The following is a 27,753-nucleotide window of genomic DNA, read 5'->3' on the forward strand; positions in this document are numbered from 1 at the left end:
TCTGTGCTCACATAGAAATGTTGCGAGTGGGAGGGGCATATGTAAGAGGGCTTAATTAATTTAGAGAGTATATTTAAGAATTTTTCTTAATACACTGGTACTCAAATTCAGAGGATAATTGGGGGTCCACAAAATTGCCGGTAGTTGAATTTTTAAGGAGGCTGAGAAGAGTCTAATCTTCAAATTTAGCTAGGTCATGGATTATCTGAGGTGTTAGGTCTCTGGGGTAAAAAAAAAAATCCTTTTTCCCTTTTGAAGTGGCGAACCTTATGGCAGCAATTGTGACATCACTGTCAAGGTTACTCTGTAACATGACTCCCGGATATCTTTCCTCAGTAGCAACTAACATCCAGACTCCATTCATTCTATGAGTACAACAGCTCCTCTCTTCCCTTAATTATTTTAATTACTCGTCTTTAACTGTTATGTTTTTCTTAATATATAGAAACCAGAATTGTATGCAGTATTGCAGGGGCATATTTCCTGTGCTTTTATACAGGAGTAGAAGAGAGTTTTCAGTGTTATTCTCCAGATCCTTCCTGAAGATGCCCAGTATTGTGGGGGCATTTTAGATACAGCCATACTTGGAATTAAAGGATTCAGGGAATCCCCTGTAATAAGTTGTATGTTATCATATCATATATATCATATGATATATCAGCATATATATATCATATCATATATCATCCTGGAATTTTAGTTTTTCTTACTTTCCATCAAATTGTGTTCCCCAATCTTATATTTGACCCTTATTGAAGTTTATTTACCTCTTTTCTGCCTGGTTACACAAGACCTGTGTAAATTTATATTGTATAATTTATATTTGTTTGCTTGACATTTTTCTACCTAGACTAATCCCATCTCATTGGAAACTCCTTGAGTGGTTTTCTGCCTTCACTTGGCATCGGAATAGAGCTTTTAGCAACTGCAGACCGCCTGGTCTCCACCCGCAGAGAGTGGGGGCGGGGAGGGACAGGCATTGCTAATTTTTTTAAAGCAACGTTAGGTGACTCCAGTATGCCGCCAGGGTAGAAAGCCCCTGATCTGGGTAATTTATAAATGTCCTCATTAATATTGGGCCCAATCTTTGAGGATCTCAGTGTTGACACTTTTGCTTCCAAATTCAGATCCATAAACTCCAAATCTTTGCTTTACTAAATTCCCAATTTATGGTGAAACATTTTTTCCAATTCCTTGCCAGCTCAGTTTTTCTAGTACTTGGTGTAATGTCTTGTCTGAGGCATTTTTGAAAGCTTCATCATTAGCTCCTACTCATCCACAAGCTTGCGCCCACTAACAACTCTCTCTTTATGTCCGCAAATATGCTGGCACATCCATAGTAAACGCTTTTCATTCTTTGTTAAGTTATTGTTGAACATCGTAGGTACTCAGTATGTCCTTGTCGTTGACCCAGATTAATCTGTCATTATTTTGCCTTGTAGAAGAGATGCTGTCCTTTATCGTCAAAGATACACTGTCTCTGCTTTGCCGCCCCCCTGTATTAGCGGTTTATATTCTTAATATTGAATCCCTTTTCTTTATCTCCCTGTATTTTAGTTGCTGCTGCTCATGCCATTGCTGAAGAAAGACGGAGTCAGAGTGGCTTCAGCTCTTTTCCATCCCAATCCTCAAATATAAGATCAGCATTTAAGCCAGGTATAACTTCTAGAATGTGTTGATAGATGTCAAATTGTCATTAAAATTTGATATCCTATTAATGTCTGACTATATTCTTTGTTTTTTTTTTAGTGATAGATGGATCTGTCCTTAAAAATGATATGAAACAAAGGTTAGCAAAAGAGCGCAGGGAGGAGAAGAAAAGACAGCAAGATGGTATGTTTTAGACATTTTTTTAAAAATCAAAATGAATTAATTTTATGTTAAGGTTGTATATTTCCAAAGTGGTTTTACTTACTTTTCCTAATCTGTTTATGTGCTAGATGATACTTATTATAGTATGTATTATATTGGATTAAATGCTTATACTAAATCAGATAAAGAACGCCCGTGAAAAATATTTGATTAAATTGTTTAATTTTTGAAGTAGTATTTATTAGCTTTAATTTTCTGAAAACTAAGGTATGAAAACTTCAACATTTGTGGAAACAAACAAAATGGGATTTCAGTAAAAATGATTCTAAAAATGGAAGTGAAGTTGCTAATAATCTTAACATAGATGCATTATGTTTCCCTGCTGTGCTTCTCAAGTGTAACTTTATCAATAAGGATCTAAAAGAATAATCTCTGCACCTTGAGAGGATGCTTTTGCAACTATGTATTTTTCTCCTCTGGTCTTGTAAATCCACTGACAAAACTAGTGCTCAACTGCATTCAAATGGAAAATCATTATGTTTGTTTTGGTGAGGAGCTGTTTCTTCCTGTAGCTCTTTAGGAGAGTATTTTACAACTGCATAGATACTCTCCAGGCTTTAGTGAGGGGCAATTTGTATATAGGAAAACATCAAGCTGTTTGGTAATGTGGTATGTGACTAAGCCCACTAACTGGCATGCTTAATAATGGGCTGTATAGATGAGACCCTTGAAAGAAGTTTCCTACTAGAAGGGGAAAGAAACATATATTCTGGCCATGTGGTTTTTTTAAGTCTTATTTTAATGTACAGCATGTTAATCTAGTGGGGTTTGACCTCACCTCAAATCAGCAGAAACATTGCATGAAAGAAAATATTTCTTCTTAATTTGGAATTTTAGTTCAGACAGGATGAGAGTCATCTAAGCCAATTCAGTTCTCTGGAGTTAAATGAACACCCAGTGAAAATGATTCTTTGGTGGCCATCTCTGTTCACTTATATAATAAATCTTTAGTTATTAGCACAGGTTATATTATTTTTAAGAAAGAGAATGAGCTATATCAACTTTTTCCTCCTCTATGTGTAATGCGGAAAACTTAAATGTTTTCTTGGCTCTTACATCTTATATTTGGAATATTTCAGCTAATAAAGAAATGCAACTACTTGAAAAAGAAAGAAAGTCCAAGATCCAATATGAAAAACAAATGGAAGAGAAACAGCGGAAGCTGAGAGAACAAAAAGAAAAGGATGAACAGCGGAGAATATCCGCAGAAGAAAAAAGAAAACAAAAATTACAGGAAGAAAGGGTACGTATCTTTCTAGTCCGTTAATCAGATGATACAATATTGCCTGGGTCTAGAATACTTGTTTCTTAGCCCTTCTCTGCCTTTACTGGTCCATCCTGTGGAAAGGGAACCAAATCCCAATTCTTCCTTTCTTCTTCCCTTCCACGTTAGAGGCTCTTGCCCCTGTCCTGATCAGATCCCTGAGTTTTGGCCCAGTAGTGAGGTCAAGAGAATCCTTGCAGGTCCAAGAAGAGAGCCCTCTCCACCCTCAGGGCTTGGCACGCAGGGGGCCTGTGGCCCGGGGTTTGCTCTGAGTGGCTCTCTGTCCTACCAAAAAGCATTAGGTGTTGTCCCATTGCCTGGAATTCACAGACCCACCTTCAGGCCTTCTGTGATAGGCCCTCATCTGACTGGGTACTTCTCACAACTCCTCTGATTGTGTGACTGACTCCCAACCGACCAGATCCGCACACTCGCTCCCTGACGTAATCCCCTGGCTCCCTCCTGTGTGCGCTTGCTCTCTCCCTCGTGTTCCTCACATTCCCTTTCTTTCTCTGTTGTTTTGTGGTCCTGCTGCTCTCTTTTCCTTTCTGGACTCTTTTGGTGTCTTTTGACACTCTGTTGTTATGAGTCACTGCCTTTGTTAGGCCCTCTCTTTCCCTTCTGTCCCTCTTCAGTCTGTCTTTTTTTGTTTATACTTGGGCATCTGGCTACCTGTCTCATTCTGTATGATTCTCTCTGGCACCTTCTCTGTAGGTCATTCCACTGCTTTATCCTGAGTATCCTTGACTCCTTCTTCTGAGTCTGGCATGTTCTCTGTGACATTATTCTCTTTCTTACTGGCATTCTCTCTTTTTCTTTATTTCAGTGACTCTCAAGTGTCCCTAAATAAGTCTCATTCTATCTTCTGGTTCTTTCTGACTCTGGCTCTTTTCTGCCTGAGGCACCTCACTTTTCTTTCTGCTCTCTTTGTCTTAGCTTCTCTGTTTCTCTCTCCACATCTTTGGACTTTCTGCCTGTTGTTCTCTCACTGTGTGTGTTTTTATCTCCCTCTCTTTTTCTGTTGCTCTAATTTTTAAATTTCTTTTTCTCTCCTTTTCTCTTTGGTTCCATTTGTCCCCATGAACCGCCTTCTCTATGTCTTTCTCTGTTGTGCTCACATTTCCTCCTTACTTGTGCACACAGTTAACTTGTGCACACAGATACTTGTGCACATGGTTGCTCTCGCACATGCTTCACCCCCATCCCCTGCTCCCATATGGGGATCTTCCTTGTTCTAGGACTGTTGTCATGCCATTTCTTCCCCATCCATGGTCCACTGCCACTTTCTCTCTGTCTTTCCGAACCTTTTGCTGTGGTTGTTTATACGCTTTTTTCACATTCCAGTATTTGATGGACTCTCATTCAGAATTTCTGTTATTCTCTGTCTTCCCCTGGGAAACATTTTCTTACTGTACTTAACTGTGGTAAAGAGAATGAAGGCCAGAGAGAGAGAATTCACTGAGTAAAGACAAAGAACCAAAGAAAGTAAAATAGAAAACTGTGTGTGCAGAGTGGGGGAGGGTTGCTGGAGGAGAGAGGCAGTCCCAGGGACTGAGAAAAAAGACCATCTTACAGAAAGAGGAGCCTGAGAGAGCCAACACAGAGAAAAGAAGAGAATGCAACAAAATGACCTGCAGACAGACAGGGAGCCAGAGACGTGGTAGGAGAAGAGGCAGAAAGACGAGGAGCGAAGGCAAAAGGGAATCAACCCCAGAGAGCTAGTGTGGGGGAGCCTCAGACAGAGCAGGGACCATGGGGCACTGTAAGTAGGCTGCACATAGAAAAAAAGAATAATTCCGTAGAGCAGGGAAAAAACCCCAAACTCGGTGGTGCTGAGGAGGGGCAAGTGTGGACAGGAGATAGATCTGAGCTAGGACAGGAGCTTACGAATGAGCCACAGATGCAAGAAGGAACCTGACAGAGCACAGAGGTTCAGTGCATTTGGAGACAGCAGGATGGAATTCTTATGAATCAGAAATGCTTTAACAAGACAAGATTCATCTCTGTTTTTAGTATTTATTATACTTTCTGGGTTTCTAAGTAATTTAGAACAACTTACTTTCTGTTAGAAAATATAATTTTAAACTATTGCCATTAAATACATTTTATTTGGAGAATTACAGTTGCTTTTCTTCTCAGATGATATGGACAACTCTCCACCTTTCCAGTATGTTTACCCCACCTTTCCAGTATGTTTACCCTCTTTGCCCTCAGAGAAATGGTGGGGACACTGTAAGGGTGATGTTGCTATGAAATGGTTGTTGTCAGGAAAGAAGAGAAAACCTTCTGGCCCTGAAATTGATTTGCTGAGCTGATCTAGTCCATGGTTTGTTGTAGCGCAGGGCTGAGAAATATCTTCAAAAAGAAAACTGTGCCACTCATTTATGACAGTGGAGTTGTTCTGCCACTGTATGGCATTTACATTTGTATAGCTGTCATCCCGAGCAGTTTAAATTGAAGTTGAGGTTAAGACAAACACATTGATTATCTTTTTTAAAACTTTATTAGTTAACACCAGAATTCCAGATGTTACATTGTGGGTATAATAGGTAACTCTGGCATCGATTTCACTTAGATGTGTTAGTTGATTTTTTTCCTGCCTCATTCTACAAAGAATTTAAGGTGTATTTTAAAAAACATTTGCCACAACCAGATGATAAGATAAATGGTTGAGGGAATCAAGCAGAGGGGAAAATTAAAGTAGGAAAATAATAACATATAAGGTATGATTAGCATACACAAAAGTATACCACTCAGTCTTGGAATAACTGCTAGAAATAGGCTACAAATTTGGTCCTGAACTTCCTAGTGATATAAGCAAAGAGGGAAGCGTGATCAGTTCCTTAATTCAGATCCATAAGATTAAAACCTAAGTTATTCAGGAGAAGCACTGATATTGATTGATACTTGAGCCATGTCTCCAATTATTTTCTAACTTTTACCTGATACAAAAATGTGGTGATGGGGTTGTTTTATAACCACAGATCAAAATTATACTAACCAATATAATGAACGTGTAAAAATTTGTTGGCATTTATTTTAAATAGGAGAAATTCAGAGCCGTTCTTTATCGCACGTTGGAACGGAGCAACCGTGTCGATCATCGTCAAAAAAGATGGTCATGGGAAGGGCCTATGACAGTAAACTCTGAGAGTAAAACTGGTAATTAATACAACTGTTAAACTTCAAGTTCATTCATGTTCGTAGTTAAATATTGGCTCTTAGTATAAGGTTGCATTTACGACAAGGTTTTGAGCTTTGTATCCTAAATGAAAATGCTGCCGTGTATTCTTTGGGCACAGTCAATTTATATTTAAATTTGTGTCATGTGACATTGCAAAAGAAACAGATGACATTTTATAATTTTGTCCAGTATATCCAAAATCTTACCATTTAAACTTGTAATCAGGGCCGGCCCCATGGCTTAGCGGTTAAGTGCGTGCGCTCCGCTACTGGTGGCCCAGGTTCGGATCCCGGGTGTGCACCGATGCACTGCTTCTCCGGCCATGCTGAGGCTGCGTCCCACATACAGCAACTAGAAGGATGTGCAACTATGACACACAACTATCTACTGGGGCTTTCGGGGGAAAAAAAAAGGAGGAGGATTGGCAATAGATGTTAGCTCAGAGCTGATCTTCCTCAGCAAAAAGAGGAGGATTAGCATGGATGTTAGCTCAGGGCTGATCTTCCTCACAAAATAAAATAGAATAAACTTGTAATCAGTATAAGAAAGATTAATAATTAATTAATACTCTTTACACAGCTTTATCTAATGCATATTTTAAAAATAAATTGCCTGCCCTGTTTACTGTTGATGTACTGTAAATTTTCCTATGTATGGACATAATTCTACACAATTTCATACAACATAAATTGAATTTATATAGTTTGTAAGGCATGACTGATAATGAACATTGTGTACCTAATAAATGCACGTTTACGTGCCATAGAACTACATCACAAACTCATTTTGTTTTAGCTAATGATACTTTCTTTAAATATGAGTAAATACTCTATCTTTTCTCAGCCAATAGACGTTCTATATCTACTGAAAAACTTGAACAGGAGACTTCCGGTTTACACAAACAAATGTCTACATCATCTGCAGGTCTTCAAAATTCTGTTGTCAAGAGTAAGTAGTTATTTCATGTATTCTACTGAATTTCAAACCAATGAAATCAATTCTTTCTACGGATTTTTACAATACCACTTATTTAGGTTGTGGAACATTTAGATTTATTTCAAAAGAACACCACATTGTTTTACAGTAGATAGAAATGATCATTACTGTTTTGTATTTTCATCAGTATAAATCTGTGTTTTGTGATTTGTGTATTAATCATATCAGATGGGTTTTTTGGGCTCAGGTAGTCCAAACTGAAGCATATTTTCACCAAAAGGCATTACCATTAAGTGACACAATAATTTATTTTAAAATTCATATTCTATGTGACCTATAAATGAAATTGTTTTCTTTAGGGACTAGTTAGACTAGTCATTCAATTTCCATTAAGTTTCATGAATATTACCTAATTTAAGGAAAATAATAGCCTATATATAGCAGTGGCCAGGTTGATCTGCTTCACATATGTCATATTTGTTATTCACAACAACCTTGTAAAGTTGGCAGGCAAGTATAGTTACCTTCCTAGTTTTATAGTTAAGACCCCACGAAATTCAATGATTTCCATTTTACCATGCTTTTTTGATTTATATTTTGGTCATTTGTTAGATGGATCATGATATTTAAATGGTACATTTCACTAAGAAGTCCATGTTTTCCCCCAAAGCAAATAAAGTGATAACTGTTTAATGAGAGAAGTATCGCTAAGCTCCACTTTTTATAACTCTTTGTAGTGGTAATGCAGTCTTCTTTAAAATAAAACAGAGTTATCTTCTGTGGATACTTCAAATACCTTTTGCTCCTGGTGTTTGCCATTTTAATTAGTGTTCCTTATTAAAAAAAATCTTTACCTGAGTGTGTGTCAGTGACCACTTCTGGCTTGTAGCACATGGTGCTTCTCACTGATAATTGAAATGAATTAGTCAACCATACTCATCAATCAAGAAAAAAATATTTTTTTCTTTCCAAAGGAAAAAACAGTATTGATCTTAGCAGGAAAAAGACATGGCAAACATATTGCACATCATTCCCTCAAACTTAGCCATTAAAAAAGAAAAAATACCACTTTTGTGCCTTGTGAATTGAAAAAAAGGCATAATTATAGTTGGAATTTAAAAATGTTTCTTTTGTATTGTTTAGGGGCTTTGACATTTTTTTGAGCAATGTGATTGCTATAAAATTCCAGTAAAGCAAGAGATTCTGGATCTCATTTAAAGCATAATTAATTGTAGCAGTGGTTAACTTCATGGGAAGGATTTCCATTTTTGCCTAAACATTATAACTTTAATATGTTAAAGGATTTTTGTTTTGTTCACACTTACATTATGTGTTATTTGTACTTTCAGGACTCTTACAATTTCCAGCCAGGAGCTTGAGAGGTCTTTTGTTATTTGTCAGTCTGGGTGCAAAACATTTGCTCTTCTGATGTTTTAACGAAAGTTGATCCACTTACCACCCCCACCCTCAATATGCTTTCCCAAAGCACTTTTATGTATAGCCCGGGTTCATTCACAGATTACTGTGGGAACATTTTTCTCTAGCACCATGCTTGACATGTGATAAAGCTAATTGATTTTTTACCAACTCAACCCTTTAGAAAAATTAGATAACATTCATTGCAATGTCATGTTTACATTTTAATATATCTTAATTGTTTTACAAGTATTGACTACGTTTTCCTATCTAATTGCTTTGAGGAATTAGCAAAGATTTCTTCCACAGACATTTATTACATTTTCAATAAAATGAGCAAACACTAGTATGCTTTTGTTAATATGTCTACTTGCCATATTAATTAGACATATAAAGAGAAGGGACAGGTGATGACTTGCAAGGTAATAATTAGTGAAATTGCACTGAAGGAGCAGTTCCAAGAAACTTTTTAAATGATTTCATTACTGGTTTTTAATATAAGGAGGTTTGTGTGGAAAACACTTTGTGAAATAACTTGCTCAAAGGTACAGTATGTTGCACACTCTAAAATGATGAATGCTGTAATTAGTGATTCCAGGGAAAATAAAATCAATATTGGCAGTGGCTTACCTTTTTAAAATCCCTTCAAATTGAAATGAAACCTGTTCAATCCAGAGAGATGAACATTTCAAACTCAAATGAAGTTCATAATCTAACCCGTAATATTTTAAATAGCCCTGTTTTAAATCTTGGCTGATTCAGGGGCAGGCCTTGTGGCCTGGTGGTTAAGTTTGGCACACTCCACTTTGGCGGCCTGGGTTCAGTTCGTGGGCACTGACCTACACCACTCGTCAGTGGCCATGCTGTGGTGGCAGCCCACATACAAAATAGAGGAAGATTGGCACAGATGTTAGCTGAGGGCGAATCTTCCTCAGCAAAAAAAAAAAAAAAAAAGAAAGAAAGAAAAAAATCTTGACTGATTCAAATAGTCTGTTTTTCTTCTGCTCACTGCTGACTCATAATAACCATTCACACTATTTTGTCATTTCTTGCAGTATGATAATAAAGGATATGTGATATAATCACATGATTGAATTGATTACACCTCTGTGGTTCATGTTGCTCAATTACATTATCAATTCAAGAATTTTCAAATGACGCTGTATTGTCAATATGTACTGTAATTTACAGATCCCCAAAAGAGAAGTTATTTTTTAAATACATTCCTCAGTATTCTGAGTCAGAATATTTCAGGGGAAATGGAAAAGTATCTACACAAAACAGATTATTTTTCTTTATGAATAGTTTGAGTTGCTAAAATTGTGATGTCTATACCAAATGCTAATGATCATTTTTGTTTAAAAAAATACTAGTTATAACTAAAGTATAAATTACTTTACTAATAGATGTCATGGATTGTGTCCAGAATTAAAAGTTGTATATTTCTAATGAACTTGGATGTTGTCAGGTAGTATCAGACATTTTCCCTCTTAATTTTTACCGTTTTCTAAATAATTTTATTTCATTTCAGGTAACTTAAAGAGTAAACTAGTTTTTAAGTTTGGGGACGTGGAGTCTCTACATAATATTTGAAATTTAAATAAATTCTTATATAAGCAAGAGTAAAGAAGATAAAAAAAAATGTTTGTAAAAAGGAGTGGATTACTCCTGAAATAATATATTTAAACAGTTTGTAAAAAATAATATTTCTTTGCCCTTGATCTGCAGAAAAAACAGAAAAGAGGAGAAGCTCATCCTTGAATAGAAGAGATAGCAAAGTAAATTCATCTACAGAAACAGAACAAGTAGAAGAAAAACCAGTTGGTTAGTTATTTCTAAGTACCAATCTTAAATAATGGTTTAAAAGAGATGTGTTCATGTTGACGTTCAGTTGCTTGAAAAGTCATTCCTAAAATTGGAAGCCAAAATAATCCCTTCTTTAACTCAAAAATGTACTTTGGTGCCATGTTCATTTGGCTGAAGCCAGAAGAGTCTGTCTTTAAATGAAATCTATCATTCTGCCATCATCTGAGCAAGGGGTCTATAATGAAGTTGAGGAACTAGATCACAGATGCTGCTATAGATAGATTTGTACTGCAGGACTCGATTCCCTTCACACATTTCATCAGTTTGCATTTTGAAGTTCTAAATTACTGGCCACACTTTGAGCTTCGAAGCTTTGCTCTGTTGCTTCATAGCATTACCTACATCTATGCTTTGTGCATGTTTTCACTGCTGATTATTGCACACAAAATTTCATAATTATTACCAAAGTGCTTTATTTAAAGTAGTTTCTTTCTAATGCCTTCCCCCGTAACTCTTCCCTGTCAAACATGATTGTTGCTTTTTGTTTCCTACCGAACCATTCACTTACAGAAGACTCTCCACTTAATTGATTCAGGTCAAATCCTATTATAACAAATGCCATTGTCACAGGGACCTTTCTGAACATAAAAATTTATTGGAGCAAGATATCTATAACAAGATTCACTTTGAACAAAAGAATTCAGTCAATCCCTTGCAGCTTTTGGCAATAGACTTGACTGGTATGACTCTCAGTGGCAGATATCTGTGGGAATCCACGTCCAAGTTGTTTCGGCCTATACAGCTTTTTCCTCCATATGTGAGCTGCTCCGTAGAGACGCCATACATTGGGTATGGTTCTGTTAAATATATCGCCTAGACTCCTTCACTGGGGTTCTTGTGGGATGCTAGGGCCTTTGCCCCTTGATTCAGGTACTCTCTTCCCGACAATGCCGTTCAGTCAGGTGGCAGTGTTCAATCCTATTATGTATGTGTTGCTCTCATTGCCTCTACTTTTAGGCTGGGAAAGTTATTTGCAGCAGTTCACATTGCTCTTTCTTGCTTTGCATTTATTTGTGAGACTTCAAATTGAATCCTTTTTGTTTGTTCTCATGATTTAGCTCGTCAGCTGTACACCAATGTTCGGGAGAATAATTTAATCACACGCCTGCTCGCCCCAACAAAAGCATCAATAGCCAGGAGCAAAAGTGCTGCTTCATTATCAATCCCTGGAAAAGATACTCCAGGTAACAGGCATAGGGTAGAAAGCCTGAAAGGGTTAGTATCTGCACTTAAAAAATAGGTTGCATCACTTAATTCATTGCAGTAAGGCATAAAAAGAATTCGAATCAATAGTTCCCAAATGAGTGATTCTACTCAACATTTTATGTTGTGTATTTAATGACTTTTAGTATGATAGAGTAGTTATCTGGGTAATAGGTAATTTATAGGATAAGGAGGTAATTTTGGCTGTTGTTAAATTTTGAGGCTCTCTGGGTTTCTTGACCTATGCTTAAATGTGTCACAGTACTGTAAAAAGTACTGGATTTTAAAAGTATAGGAAAACCTAAGTAATATCAAGGGAGAAAGCTTCTTACTCCACTCTCCTTTTTTTCCTAAAATATGGAAGAATAACATTGAGCTGCTCTTAAGCTTTTTTTTTTTTTTTTTTTTTTTTTTTTGTGAGGAGATCAGCCCTGTGCTAACAACTGCCAATCCTCCTCTTTTTTTGCTGAGGAAGACTGGCCCTGGGCTAACATCCGTGCCCATCTTCCTCCACTTTATATGGGACGCCGCCACAGCACGGCTTGCCAAGCAGTGTGTCGGTGCGCGCCCGGGATCTGAACCAGCGAACCCCGGGCTGCCGCAGTGGAGTGCGTGCACTTAACTGCTTGCACTACCCAGCCGGCCCCCTGCACTTAAGCTTTTAATTAAGAACATAAAGATTGTTAGTAAAATAAAACAAATCTTTAGGGTTATATGGATTTTCTCATTTAGAGCTTATAGAATGTTAGATACACTGGTGGATAGTAAGAAGTCAATAATGGAGAGCTCTAATGCATTATTCCCCTTATTCTTTTCCTCCACTTTTTCCTTTCCAGAATATATCCTACCCCCTTGGCTTTTTTTCTGTCAATAGTCATATGATTAGTAAAATAACTCAAAATGCTGTCACAGACTTTCTGGTAGGCAGCCTTACTTTTTTTGGTTCAAATTCCTGACTTTGTTTATACCCAGTTGTATATATGTCAGATTATTTTCTGCCAGTCTCCCCCCAATCTATTGTAAGATATTTCTAATTACTTTCATTTTAGCTTAATATATTACTCCTATAAAAAAATTCAATATTTTGTCTTAAATTTCTATAGCTCATAGAAATCTAGTTATTATACTTACTATATTTCCTGTAGAACAAATTGTTGGTGTTAAATAATGTGACTGTTTAGGCACATGCAGATATGTAAATAAAATGCTTTCTCCACCAAAAGTGAGGGACTGAAAAATAACATTTAATTTAGTCAAATTTTTTTATCCATAAGTAGTCAGTCTCTGGTAATTTGTTCTATTTTAATTATTTGATGAGATCATGTAAATATTTACCACCCTTATTTATTTATTTATTTATTTATTTATTTATTTATTTTTTGTGAGGAAGATCAGCCCTGAGCTAACATCCATGCTAATCCTCCTCTTTTTGCTGAGGAAGACCGGCTCTGAGCTAACATCTATTGCCAATCCTCCTCCCTTTTTTTCCCCAAAGCCCCAGTAGATAGTTGTATGTCATAGTTGCACATCCTTCTAGTTGCTGTATATGGGATGCAGCCTGAGCATGGCCGGACAAGCGGTGCGTCAGTGCGCGCCCAGGATCCGAACCCGGGCTGCCAGCAGCGGAGCGCGTGCACTTAACCTCTAAGCCACTGGACCGGCCCACCATCCGTATTTAAAATGAAGTGACAGATTTATCAAGTCTTAAGAAAGCCACCACCAGATACCTTTTTAATAATGTTTATTTTCTTTATCATACAAGCAATAAATATTTAGTATAAAAAAATTTTTAGGGCTGGCCCCGTGGCTTAGCGGTTAAGTGCGCGCGCTCCGCTGCTGGCGGGCCGGGTTTGGATCCCAGGCACGCACCAACGCACCGCTTCTCCGGCCATGCTGAAGCCGCGTCCCACATACAGCAACTAGAAGGATGTGCAGCTATGACATACAACTGTCTACTGGGGCTTTGGGGGGAAAATAAATAAATAAATAAAATCTTTAAAAAAAAAATTTTTTTAAATATAATTCCCTATTATCCCAATACTCACTGATAACTGAATATTTTTCTTTGCATTTATGTATTTTTTTCACAAAATGGGGTCAAAACCTGCTTTGGTTTAAACTCAATATATACCATTTTCTGTGCCCCCAAATTACATATTATTACTCTTAATGACTACCTTAGTGTAGTCCAAATTTCCTGTTGAATATTTGAATTATATTTTCAATTGTTTCAATATTATGAACAATGCTGTAATAAGTAACCTTGTACATACATCTTCATTTATTTATCTCATTTTTTCCTAAGGATAAACCTGAAGTGAAATTGTTGGAACAAAGAGTATGTACTTTTTAAAATGGCTTTTGATGCATTATTGCCCAAATGCCCCCCAGGGAGCGTATATAAATTCACACTCCCACCAGCAGTGTATGAGGTTGCCTGGTTCCCAACATTGGTATTGTCACTTTCTTCCATCTTAGCTAGTACTGAGTATTATCATTTTTGTCCATTTGTCAGGAAAAAAATATTTAGATTGTTAAAGCTGGGAGAGACCTTGGAGATCCAGCTCATTCTGATTAATGTCTTATTGCAATTTTTAATATGGGTGAGAAGATGCTCTTTTTTACATTCTCTTCTAAAGCAATCATATGTAGAGTGTCTTCTATAATCACCTATAATGATAAGATCTCTGGCCCTGATGAAGTTGTTTAGACTGCTTTTAAAAAGTGTTGAAGATCTTGTAATTTTCCATGAAAATCGTTCTGAACTATAGTGTGGTTAAAACAGAAATGGCTTATTGCAAACATCGACTTTGGAGAAGCATCTTATTTTCATCTGTAGTGGACTGTTGCTTTCACAATGCCTCCCTATTGGTGGTGGCGCTTTTGAAGTACTGACTTTGGGATGCTTCTCTCCTGTGTCTGTGATTCATTTCACTAAATACTTCTGTGTTGTATATAATCCCTGTGATTTCCTAATAAACTCTCTTTTCTCTTCCTGTTCTTATACACGGTATGTTTCTGTCTTGTCAAATTTCTAACTGTATGGAATTTCACTCTTTGTCCTCATTCACCCACAGGCGTCCACAATGCGTTAATCCAGTATATACACGTGCCCTTGCATAGCCATAGCAGTGATGAATTGAAGAATACCATAGTGCTTCCCAAGTTAACAGGAGCAACTCCTTCCCAGGAGAATGTAGAAACACCTTCTGAGGTGAGCCTGGAAGCACCCCCTAAGGCAAGCGTGGAAGTGTTCCCTAAGACAAGCTTGGAAGCGGCCCCTAAGGTGAGTGTGGAAGCACCCCTCGATGTGAGCACGGGAACACCCCCCGAAGCGAGTGTTGAAGCTCCCCCCAAGGCGAGCATGGAAGCAACTTCAGAGGCAAGCATGGAAGCAAGCCCCGAGGCAAGTGTGGAAGCATCCCCTGAGAGTGTGGAATCGCCTGAGGTGAGCTTGGAATCACCTGAGGTGAGTGTGGATTCGTCCCTGGAGGTGAGCGTGGATCCGTCCCCCGAAGTGAGCATGGACTCATCCCTCGAGGTGAGTGTGGAAGTATCTTCTGAGGCAAGTGTGGAAGCATCCCCTGAGGCTAGCGTGGAAGTATCCCCCAAGACTAGTGTGGAAGCCCTCCCCAAGTTAAGCATGGGAATGTCATCTGAGGCAAGCGTGGACGGGTCACCTGAGGCTAGTGTGGAAGCCCTCCCCAAGGCAAGCATGGAAGCATCATCTGAGGCTAGCATGGAAGCCCTACCCAAGACGAGCATGGAAGTGTCACCTGAGGCAAGCGTGGATGCGTCACCTGAGGCAAACGTGGAAGTGTCCCCTGAGGCTAGTGTGGAAGCTCTCCCCAAGACAAGCATGGAAATGTCCTCTGAGGCTAGCATGGAAGCCCTACCCAAGACAAGCATGGAAGTGTCACCTGAGGCAAGCGTGGACGGGTCACCTGAGGCTAGTGTGGAAGCCCTCCCCAAGGCAAGCATGGAAGCTTCATCTGAGGCTAGCATGGAAGCCCTACCCAAGACGAGCATGGAAGTGTCACCTGAGGCAAGCGTGGATGCGTCACCTGAGGCAAACGTGGAAGTGTCCCCTGAGGCTAGTGTGGAAGCTCTCCCCAAGACAAGCATGGAAATGTCCCCTGAGGCTAGCATGGAAGCCCTACCCAAGACAAGCATGGAAGTGTCACCTGAGGCAAGCGTGGAAGTATCCCCTGAGGCTAGTGTGGAAGCCCTACCCAAGATGAGCATGGAAGTGTCACCTGAGGCAAGCGTGGATGTGTCACCTGAGGCAAGCGTGGAAGTGTCCCCTGAGGCTAGTGTGGAAGCCCTACCCAAGACGAGCATGGAAGTGTCACCTGAGGCAAGCGTGGATGCGTCACCTGAGGCAAGCGTGGAAGTGTCCCCTGAGGCTAGTGTGGAAGCCCTACCCAAGGCTAGCATGGAAGCGCTCTCCAAGGCGAGTGTGGAAGCGCCCCCAGAGGTGAGCGTGGAAACATCTTCCAAAGTGAAAGTGAGAGACTCTCCACAGGTTTGTCAAGTGCCTTTTATTGACCAATTTTCTGTTAAGATCTGTATATTTAGTTGTGTAGATTATGATAGGTCAGGTTTCACAACATAAGCAACTTATTTTTATTTATAGCATTCTGCAAGAAAATTAATAAAATAGGATAATTCACTTTAATTATTTAAAATTCTATGATATTTATTGTACCAGAGTTTCCCCCCAAAGCTGAAATATTAGTTAACTTTTAGTAGGAGGGAGAAAATGTAACAGTTTATATGAACTATATTTCTAAACTGAAGAAATAGTTTTTGAGAAATACTGCAGACCCTTGGGATTTAGAAATAGAATTAGGTTTTGAAGTAAAAGACTTCTTTTAAATTAATTATTTCCCATGACCTTCTTGAACTGTATAATATGAGTTGTTAGTCTGGGAGAATGTATCTCTGTACCTAATTCTCATGCATGAAAGGAAAATTGGGAGTTTAAGGAACTATAATTGTATTTTCTTCAGAATATTTTTCTCTTAAAAAGGAAAGCCAGCTGCAGTAAGGTAAATGCTAGTAATTTCTTATCTGATGGTGTTGATCTGTTCAGAAATCACAAGTGGACAAACAAGCCTCAAACTCTGTTACCAAGAAGCGCCCATCATCGCACGTACTGTGTTACAGAAGGTCATCTCCTGCAAGTGGGTTGCATCCGCTCTCCCCTGTCAGTGCTAAGTAAGTAGCTTATTTGCAACTGTTCCTGATAGGTATTTTACCAGGATAAATTTCACATCAGTGTTTCATAAACGAAATAATGTAGTATGCATGGTAACATAAATATAAAGAAAAAAACCTTTAAAAATGTATTTACCTTTGCTATCATAAAATACCATTATCTTCTAATATCAAGACATATTTTATGAAATGGTACACTAAAAATTAATTAGCACATATTTATTACAAAACCATATTGATTTCCTCCATTAACTATTAATTTTTCCCAACAGGCAAGTTCAAAAGAATCGCCCCCCATCACCTTCACTCATGTCAAAGCAATCAGGACAATCTTCTCCTTCCTCTAAAATAATTCCTGTTCAGCGTAACCTAATTGCACAAAATGCATTAAATACTACGGGAAGGAAAAGAGAAGCAATTTCTAAAACCACTAACAGCTCTGAGGCTATAAGCCAAAAGCATATGACCTATGAAGGTAAGTTCCTTCTCTAAGAAGTTTATTTTGGCAACACAGAAAATCTTAAGGTAGCTTGGGATGGTCAACTTCATTTTATTCCCCAATTCAGAGAACTTTAGGGGGTGAGCTTTCTTTTAGATAAAGAGAACCTAATCAATCACCGGCACATTGCTTACTTGTCCTTGCCAGAGCTTCTTACTCACCCCCACCCCCTCATTGGTTTGGAAAATCCCTTTTTGGAACTGATGTTAAAAGTACCGGTTGGATGAACACGTTGGTCTAGGTGATCCCTACGGTTCCTTCCAGCTCTGATAGTGGATGGTTCTGTGAATGGCCCTAAGGTACTTGCCATCCTTGGAGAGAGCATATCTAGTCATTTGTGGCTGAGCAGGTTTCTATCAGGAGCTGTAAGTCAGTTTCTATACATAGGCCATAATGTGTGTCTGGGCAGTATATGGGTTCCTGAAAGTAGCATAGTGGTATTTTGCCTATCACATGCATTCTTTTTAAATGTGTTTTTAATAGTTTCTTTCTTTTTTTTTTTTTTTTGTGAGGAATATCAGCCCTGAGCTAACATCCATGCGTATCTTCCTCTTTTTTTGCTGAGGAAGACTGGCCCTGGGCTAACATCCGTGCCCATCTTCCTCCACTTTATATGGGACGCCACCACAGCATGGCCTGGCAAGTGGTGTATCCGTGCACGCGCGGGATCTGAACCCAGGCCGCCAGCAGCGGAGCGTGCGCTCTTAACCACTACGCCACGGGGCCAGCCCCCACATGCCTTCTTAATAACCATGGGCATTACTTAATTTTAAGTATGCTTAATTTTAAATAGGAAAGAGCCGGCCCTGTGGCTTAGCGGTTAAGTGCGTGTGCTCCGCTACTGGCGGTGCGGGTTCGGATCCTGGGCACGCACCAAGGCACCACTTCTCCGGCCATGCTGAGGCTGCGTCCCACATACAGCAACAAGAAAGATGTGCAACTATGACATACAACTATCTACTGGGGCTTTGGGGAAAAAAAGGAGGAGGATTGGCAATAGATGTTCGCTCAGAGCCGGTCTTCCTCAGCAAAAAGGAGAATTAGCATGGGTGTTAGCTCAGGGCTGATCTTCCTCACAAAAATAAAATAAAATAAAATAAAATAAAAATATGGTAGGAAATTTTGCTGTTTGAAGGAATTCCACAATGAATTCTTTGTAACAGAAACAATCTTTTTATTATAAATTATTCATTCCTGATGTCTTAAAATCTTCATTTTCTTATGTGGTTTATTTAAAATAAAGAAATTAGTCACATGGACTAAAATATAATATGCTTCCATGTGGTCACCTTATTTTACTGATAGTCTTGGTTTCTTTGGTTATCTACAGTTAGCCTCTTAATGATCAACCAAATATAGTAATGTACTATTATCAACGGTTAGCTAAACAGTAATTATTTAGTAAAAATGATGCACAAATTTCAAAATGTATGTTGGATATATTTTTGTTTAGTCGAGTATGTAAGATTTTTATACTTCATTTGGGCCAAGCATAAGCTCATCTTCCTCTATATTCAATATATCTTTTTTTTTTTTTTTTAAAGATTTTATTTATTTATTATTTTTCCCCCCAAAGCCCCAGTAGATAGTTGTATGTCATAGCTGCACATCCTTCTAGTTGCTGTATGTGGGACGCGGCCTCAGCATGGCCGGAGAAGCAGTGCGTCGGTGCGCGCCCAGGATCCGAACCCGGGCCGCCAGCAGCGGAGCGCGCGCACTTAACCGCTAAGCCACGGGGCCGGCCCTATTCAATATATCTTAATCATTTTTCCCATCAGGTCAATTTAGTCAGGTTTCTTAGAACAGCTAAACCAAAGTAGAAGTACATTATTTCATTTTGGAACAAGTAGTTGTTAAAAAGAAATAAAATGCTACTTCTGTTGTTGGAGAGAGAGTTGGGGTTTTGAACAAAATCTGTTATATAATCATTTATAGATTGCTTGTTATTTATAAATTTCAGGCCATGTACATATTGTTGGGTTTTTTAATACTGTTGGTTGTCTTGCACCTCTGTGTTGGGCTTAGAGGCAGTAAGTTCCCTAAACTGTTTTACATGTTAATTTGAACTAGAGTCTGGTAATAAAAGCACACCAGGGACTATGAATGCTGAGGAGGCAACAAAAATCTTGGCAGAAAAACGACGCCTTGCTCGTGAACAAAGAGAAAAAGAAGAAGAAAGACTACAAAAAGAAATGGAGCAAAGGTTGGCACAAAATCATCCTTTCTATAATATAAATCTTGGCTGGGGCCCAAATTTTGAAAGTCAAAATTTATCCTCAAGTTAGATATATTATAAATTCTCAAAGAGTAACTGAGTTTTTCTTCAGTGTGAATTGGAAATTACTCGTTGCCTTCTAAACATGTGTAGGAAGGATTTCAAGCAGAGAGGACGCTGGTGTGTAGTTGATGGTATGGTCCTCTTTAGTCTCCCTGTGTCGTGTGTCATTAAGTAAGGTGAGCTATAAAGATACATACGGAGACCTGGACTCGTGTCAGGGACCCGTTCCTCAGCAGCAGCACCCGAGTGATCACACAAGATGCTTTCTCTTGGCATTCACTCATGTCAGCCCCTTTCTTTATTTCAAAAGGCTTTTGTAACTTTAGAATTTATAAACCTGGAAAGTGTACTGCCTCATGTTTTACTAGGGGCGCTTTCCAATGACCTTTGTGACACCTGAATCTCATCAGTCATTGTTGGAAGGATTTCCTGTGGGCAACAAATCTCATGTACAGTTGTGTGCGTTCTAACTCAATCTAAAGGTTTCTTGATCCTCAATCTTGAGGCCCATTTGATTTGGGGCCCTGTAATGTAAACCTCTGTCCACTGCCTGCAAAGAGTAACTACAGTCCTGACTTTGTTTTTAAGTATTAAGTGTTTTTGAAATATAATCGTGTGCTTTTCATATACTTTATATGAGTTTAGGAGAAAGGAGGAGAAGGGGATATTGTGAATAGCAAAAAACTATAACTTGAAGAATGTTATTCATTGCTTCATGTAAACAGGGCTAATTTTAGCATTTTAAAAGCCCTGAATCCTGGTCACTGCAGACTGGGCTTTCCTCTTCCGGGTACCACCAGATCCTCCTCTAAATTACCCCTCTCACACACCCATGTGAGATTGGGTGGGAGCATGTGTAAATGAGACCTTTTGGAGGGTCCCATTTGTCTAAAACAGTTAAGAAGGAGTGATAATATCTCGTGTGTGTGTGTGTGTGTGTGTGTGTGTGTGTTTTAAGATGCAAAGTAGCCTACTGCTTGATAGAAATGTCTTTCTACTCCAAAAGGCTAGTTTCCCCCATTTAAAAAGAGTGAAATTATGCGGATCCTGTGTAGCAACAACGGAAAATGTAGTGAGTCTGGTGTAAACATAAATTGTATTACTGTACGCAAGCAGTTTCACTATAAAAATGTACATACTACTGCAAGCTGCGGATGGTAGAGCCCAAGACCAATACTAAGTGTTACTTAAATATTCTTTGTCATTAGAAAGGTGAAAGATGTGGCAAAGACAGCAGTTGAAGGCCAAGAAGAAGAGTTCTCAAAATCTAAAGATGGGCAACCACAAAAGGAGATAAAAAAGAAGAAAGGATGTCAGGATCAAGACCAGGAAGTGCTACTACAGGTTTGCTGCTTTGCACTTTATCAGGGGATGAGAACCACATTATAAAATTCAGTTGAAACCTAAAGCAGAAATCTGTTTCTCCAAGAATGATGAGCAGTTGCAGCCTTCTCTGGCTGCAGTTTTCCATTACAGTCTAGCTATTACCCAGTACCACTGCAGGTTATTCTCAGCCACCGTTGGCAAAATCCTAGAATGTTCTCCAGGTGAAACAAAAGCAGAAAGCAGCAAATTATAGATAGCAGTCCTCTAATTTGTCTGCATAAACAATATTATGGCTTGGTTTCGGGAAATCCAAATTACTTGCACAGATTAAATATCCTATGTGAGTTTTCCTGATCCTGTATCCTGTGGTGACACTCACAACGGTACCCCACACACACCCCCCAACAGATAAGATAAAAACTAGGAATACCTCTACAAGTTTAAAGTCATCAGATTCACCAATAAGAATGTCTCACCCATGTAAATTCAAATCACCAGGTCAATAAATCCCCAAACTGAGCTCAGACTATATTCAACTTGAATTATTAACAAAGCCCAATTTATGTTCCAGTTTTAGTGTGTTATATTCATCAGAATTAGTTATATGTTACATAAATGACTATGTATTTGCATTCCTTGAGAAGATACCTTAAAGAATCCTCTCGGTGCTTTTGAGAAGTGTTAAGACTTGGCTCCTGTTGCTATGTTAATGGATAGCTACACACTTAAATGCTTTGAAACTGTAGGCGTCTGATAACCACTGTAATGACAACCCTGAGGTCCTGGAGGGGCCTAACATGCCTTCTACATCCTCAAGATAATAGTTAGCCTAGTTTTGTACCTTTTAGCTAATGCTTTAAAAACTGATAATCCATGAATGTTGTATGTATAGGTACTCTCAATCGAAAGAGTACATTCTTTGATGCTGGATAACATTTTACTGTTTAACTTTTTAAACTAATGCTCTCTGATGTCACTCAGATATACGGAGATTAAATGATATTTTTATACAAATTTCCTAGAAAGGCGATGCCAAAATAAAAGCTCAGGAGGAGGCTGACAAACGCAAGAAGGAGCACGAGAGGATTATGTTACAGAATATGCAAGAGAGATTAGAAAGAAAAAAGGTACTCTCTCTCTGTTTTCGGGGGTTTGATTCTTTGTTTAAAACAATGTTGGGCACAGGATTTCAAAACACGTTTTTGAAAATCACAAGTAAGCGATGCACTAGCCCCTCGTTTTCCCTCTATACTCTCTTCTTCCTTATCAGGTGATCTGACCTCTCCTTCCTAGAAGGGTCTCCTCTGATTGATCGTACCTCTCCCTCATGGACTACTGTAGGTGCCCATTACAGTGATGCCTCGATATAGCAACCTCTGGGAACAAAGCTCCTTGGCACAGAATTACTCGGGTCGTGGTAGGGGTTGGTGGAAGTTAGACTTGCTTCTAAACTGGGCTGGAAATTGCAGTAGCTGAGTGGGAAGAAGCAGAAGGTGCGGGCCTCTCTGAGAGGCGGGGGTACAGGCTGTTGGTAAGATAGGACCTCACTTTGTGTAACTCATGTCAGTCTTCTGAGAGCAAGGAAAGCCCCGGTCCAGGCTGAGGTGCTGCAAGGCCTCTCTGTCAGATCGGTCATCCTGAGGCCAGAGAGCTGCTGCTCTCCTCACCTTCAGGGAAGGAAGTATCCACTGGGGAGAGAACTCTTATCCCTCCTGTGTGTGCTCTTTCTAGTAACAAAGCCTCTGACAGTCTCACGTCATTGGGGTGCATTCTTTTCATTAACGTCGGCTTCAGTCAGGGTCTCTTCAGAATAAAACTGTGTTAAAAAGTTGTAATCGGTTGGCAATAATATGTGCTTAGTGTAAGTAATGAATTTCCAAGTCTGCAACATTAGGAGTGAGAAGTCATTTGGATTTCTGTGTTACAAGAACAAGTATAACTGTCACCTCTCAAGGCATTTTGTAGATGACTGTGAAACCAGGATCAGAATGAGGAGCCCAACTGCCGCCTTAGGGTCTTGTGTTGGTTAAGTCTATGGCTTTGGAGCAGTCGCTGATACTGTCCTCTTCTGGAAAATGGAAATTATCAACTTCTTCAGGACCACTGTTTTTTTTTAATCTGTTGTCATGTTTGAATTATTTTCCTTTAAATAGAGAATTGAGGAAATTATGAAGCGGACAAGAAAGACAGATTCGAATGCCTCAAAGGTAGTCTACGTGCTCCTACCCGCAGTGTATAACAATCCTCTTTGCTTCACATTCTTGCCAACTTTTTAATGTTTGCCAGTCTGGTGGTAATGAAATAAAGTATCACATTTGCGTTTCCCTGAGTATTAAAAAAGTTCAGCATGTTTTCATATCTTTAGCTAGCTTTCGTGTTTTTGCTTGTGTGAAATGCTTGTTTAGATCTTTTTCCCAAAACTTTTGGGCTGATCTGCCTTTTTCTTACTGATTTGTAGTGCTGTCAATGTTCTGGATACTACTACTTGCTTGCTTATATGTGTTGCAGGTATCTTCTCCCAGCTTATGGCTTGTCTTGTCTTAATGCTGTCTTCTGCTGGATAGAAGTTCTTAATTTTCACATCGTTGAATTTGTCAGTGTCTTTGATGACTAATGGAGTTGGGTGCCTTTTCATATGCTTTTTGGCCATTTGGAAGTTCACTTTGGTGAAGTGCTTTTTTAAGTCCTTTGCCCATGTGTCTGTCTGGTCACCTGCCTTTTTCTTATTGATCTGTAGGAGTTTCTCCCTGTTCTGGTTCTTAGCCCTTTGGATATATGTATTGCAGGTGTCAGCCCCCATTCTGTAGTTTGTCTCACACACTCATAAGGTCTTTTGAGGAACAGAAATTCATTTTAATGAACTCAAATTTAGCAATTTTATTCCTTTATGGTTAGTGCTTTTTGGGTCTATCTCACAGATAGACCCAAAGTATTTGGGTAAGTATTTGCTTACCCCAGAATCCATTCTTTTTTTTTTTTTTGGTGAGGAAGATTCACTCTGAGCTGACATGTGTTGCCAATCTTCCTCTTTTTTTGCTTGAGGAAGATTAGCCCTGACCAAACATCTGTGCCAGTCTTCCTCTACTTTATATGTGGGTCACCGCCACAGCATGGCTTGACAAGTGGTGTAGGTCTGCGCCCGAGATTTGAACACACAAACCCAGGCTGCTGAAGCAGAGTGTGCTGAAGTTAACCACAACGCCACAGGGCTGGCCCCAACCAGCATCCTGTCTTTTGATGGATAGCGTGATCCGAGGCCATTTTTCTTCAGATTCTATACTCTTTACCCTCTGTGCTACAAAACTGATATTTTGTCTGTTTACAGTTGCCCAGTTGGGGTCATTCATATCATTATGAAAATATAGAATAGAAATGTCATTTCTGAAAAGTGCTTGGAGTCACCATCTCAAAGATCATTTAGCCTTTAGCCCTCTGGGTAAATGAAGTTCTACCTCGTGCAACAGCTAAGAACATTTTTAGCTGTTCACCAATTGGCCCCATGTTGGCTTAGCTAGGACTCCAAGCGGGCAGAGACTGCATGTCAACGAAGCTGTTGTCCCTTGGCTCCCACTCAGGGAAGTCTTTCATTCTTGAATGTCTTTCCCTAGGTGAAAGACGCAACTAGGGCCACTTGTCCTGTCCCCTGCAGATTCTTGGGGTCAAAGAGGTTAGATTTTTCTACCTTTTAATTGAAATGATGAAAATTAGCCATCAATCCAGCCATGAAATCTGTCTTCTTTAAAACAACTACATCATGGGGCCGGCCCCGTGGCTTAGCGGTTAAGTGCGGGCACTCCGCTGCTGGCAGCCCGGGTTCAGATCCCAGGCGTGCACCGACGCACTGCTTCTCCGGCCATGCTGAGGCCGCGTCCCACATACAGCAACGAGAAGGCTGTACAACTATGACATACAACTATCTACTGGGGCTTTGGGGGAAAAAATTAATTAATTAATTAATAAAAAAAATAAAAAAATAAAACTACATCAGCATGATTGAGTATTAGATGTAATCATGACTTTCATTTTTCATCATAGGCTGCAGAAACATCTGGCAATGACATGTATGAGGAGGACGAGGCAGATGATGAGGACGAGTCAGAAAGTGACGAGGATTCCTCCGAAGACGTGAATCCGTCAGGTTTGGTTGCCTTTTGAGTTCTGTTAGTCACCATTCAGGAGCTACACTGCCTAGGTTCATCCAGTGGCTCCTCCGCTTCTGAGCTGTGTGGCTTTGGGCAAGCTACTCAACCTCTCTGTGCTCAGTTTTCCTGTCTGAGAAAGGGGAAGCTAATGTTGTCCTCGTCCTAGGGCAGGCATGAGATTTCAACGAGACAATCCATGTAATGCTAGAATACTGCCTGACACATAGTGAATCCTCAGTAACTATGAGCTGCTGTGCTGCTGCTGTTACTGTTTTTCAGGTTGTGCTGATACACTATAGATGGCAGCTCTTAGCCAAATGGGAGGCTTCCTAGCATTTCATAGCTCCGGGCCTCATAATGCGTCCGTGATTGACCACAGGTGGAAGGCCACTTTTCACTGTATTGAGAAAAATTAAAATCAGGTCAAGATATACGTGCCCTCTAAAATATATTGTAGATTCCCTTACGAGCAGGAACCACTGCGGTGATTGTCCACCCTTTATCCAACAAGCGGGTGTTGAACACGCAAGTCAGGCACTCTACTAGGTACTGGGGAGATAGAGATGAAGAGACACTGGGCCTCAGCCTCGAGGAACCATAGCCCGTGGGGAGACAGACATATGAGCAGACAGTGAGACTGCCACGAGCTGGTTGCAGTAAAAGAAGTTTGGCCAAAATGCAATGAGAACATAGCAGTAGGAACAGGGTAGGTGTAGGGTCTGCCTTAGGGCACTGAGGAAAGGTTAAGGTAGGAGGCAGCATTGGAGGTGAGACTAAAATAAAAGGCTTTATTGGCTGGGTGGGGAATCAGGAGGAGGGGTAAGAAGCATAGTGCAGTCCTGCTCTCTGGCCTGGAATTCTTTCCTGGCGAAGGAGAGGGGACAAGTTCCTTACAGGTGGCCCCTTTGTGCTTTGAAGGCAGAAAGAGTCATGCGGCAGGACTCTGGGGAGGCAGGATCACAGCCTTTGTTTGCTTTTCTTGTCTTTGTTGTTGAAACTCCAGTTTAAATCTTTTTCTTTTCTTTTCCCAGACTTTATAAATGGCATGGATTCATCCACAAAACTCAAAACACGTTTTAAAAATGTGAAGAAAACTCCCAAGCTGGTGTTTTTAGACGCCACTTCTGGCCAAGTCCATCAAGAGACAAAAACATGTTTTAACGGCGACATGAAAACCTTTGGACAAAAAAATGTGCAAGACCCTTTGACTCAGGAAAAGGGTACCAGGTGAGTCACTTGGCGAGCTTATCCAAATAAGCTTGGTGGGACTACGATTGACATTCTTAGAATGATGCACAAGATCATTGACTGAGCTCTTAGTTTGTACCAAACACTATGTCGAGAACTTGGCTTACAGAAACAAACTAATCCCCACAGCAGCCTCGCTGGGTAAGGATTAGCATCCCCATTTTTATAGACAAGGAAACTGAGGCATGGAGGGGTTATGGGCCTTATTTATCCAACGTCCCACTGTTAAAGGGCAGAGAACAGATTCAAATCCAGACACATGTGACTCCAAACTGTGCTTTTTTTCACACTGGTTAATGTTGTCTCATAAACCAGGAAAGGAGACATTGAGTGACTGCTCAATGGGGGCGTTGAGTATACCAGGCATTTTACATTACCTATTTTCATTCTTATTGTAACTCTGAGTTTGATATTAATGTCCTCATTTTACATATGGGGAAACTGAGGGTCAGAGGTTAGGTCGGAAGAGCAGGAACAGATTCTTGGAAAGGAAGGCTCCGCGGGCGATGGCCTGAAAAGACATTAACCTACAAGGCCCATGGAAACAAAAATCCACCAAGAGGCACAGTGATGTGGAAAGAGCACTGGAGCTAGAAAGCCCACATTAGTCCTCACCACCTTACTGGCCTGTTCTGGATCAGCTTCAAGTAGGGACAGGGTTCCCAGAGCCCTGCATGCTTAACTGCTCCTAGCCCTCCTTGGCGTTTCCGTGGAACCCTAGGACACAATTTGGAAACCAGTGTGTTCTCTGATCTCCAGGGTCCCTTCCAGCCTTCCCATTCCATGATTCTGCAAGTTCAATTACTCCAAGGAACTTCTTAGAAATTAATTAAAGGGTAAAACTTCTTTCAGGACAAAACCTTGGTTTTGGAATAATCAGGATTCTAACCAAAACATCTCTTTCCAGACTGTCCACCAAAAGAATGACCAGCCGAGCAACAAAAACCGGAAAGGCGAAGGAAACCAGCAACACTGTGGGACCTTCCAGGAGTTTACATTTGCCAGCACAGGAATGGGTCGGTGAGAAGATTGACATCGTAAGCATGGCAGAGCCTCTTATGTCCAGTATCCCTCCTGATAGTGAAAAACATCATCTGAAAGGTTCCATGACATTCCACCAAAGTCCCCAGACACCTTTAGACAGCAAGAAAAGAAACAAATCTGTTTCTGCTCCATCGGGTAAGGCCTCGTCCCATCTTCACTTTGCTTGAAAGGCAGTTGACCTTGAACCCTCCTCTGCTTCCGGCTGTTGTTCCAGGGCCGTCTTGGCGCCATGTAACTTTGGAGGCGAGGGAGAAG

At 39.9% G+C, this 27,753-nt stretch overlaps 1 protein-coding gene across 5 annotated transcripts in view; it reads left to right on the plus strand.

The window, feature by feature from the left end:
• The window catches only part of MAP7D3 (MAP7 domain containing 3), a 34,442-nt gene that overhangs the window by 4,779 nt on the left and 1,910 nt on the right, over positions 1-27,753 (plus strand). Inside the window, exons 2-18 of one of the 5 annotated variants that reach the window (XM_087426726.1) lie at positions 1,558-1,656; positions 1,750-1,833; positions 2,952-3,115; positions 6,184-6,298; positions 7,164-7,268; positions 10,401-10,496; positions 11,597-11,722; positions 14,819-16,266; positions 16,837-16,961; positions 17,234-17,436; positions 19,531-19,663; positions 20,947-21,082; positions 22,087-22,191; positions 23,218-23,271; positions 25,100-25,202; positions 26,238-26,433; positions 27,362-27,491. In XM_087426726.1, the coding sequence (XP_087282852.1) occupies positions 1,558-1,656; positions 1,750-1,833; positions 2,952-3,115; positions 6,184-6,298; positions 7,164-7,268; positions 10,401-10,496; positions 11,597-11,722; positions 14,819-16,266; positions 16,837-16,961; positions 17,234-17,436; positions 19,531-19,663; positions 20,947-21,082; positions 22,087-22,191; positions 23,218-23,271; positions 25,100-25,202; positions 26,238-26,433; positions 27,362-27,491 (3,422 nt within the window). Of the gene's footprint in view, positions 1-1,557; positions 1,657-1,749; positions 1,834-2,951; positions 3,116-6,183; positions 6,299-7,163; positions 7,269-10,400; positions 10,497-11,596; positions 11,723-14,818; positions 16,267-16,836; positions 16,962-17,233; positions 17,437-19,530; positions 19,664-20,946; positions 21,083-22,086; positions 22,192-23,217; positions 23,272-25,099; positions 25,203-26,237; positions 26,434-27,361; positions 27,634-27,753 lie in introns of all 5 variants that reach the window. The other 4 variants (XM_087426728.1, XM_087426729.1, XM_087426727.1 and 1 more) reach the window with 4 other exon arrangements.

The sequence above is a fragment of the Ceratotherium simum genome, chromosome X (assembly GCF_057802395.1).
Source record: "Ceratotherium simum simum isolate JZ-2026a chromosome X, ASM5780239v1, whole genome shotgun sequence".
Taxonomy (NCBI): domain Eukaryota; kingdom Metazoa; phylum Chordata; class Mammalia; order Perissodactyla; family Rhinocerotidae; genus Ceratotherium; species Ceratotherium simum.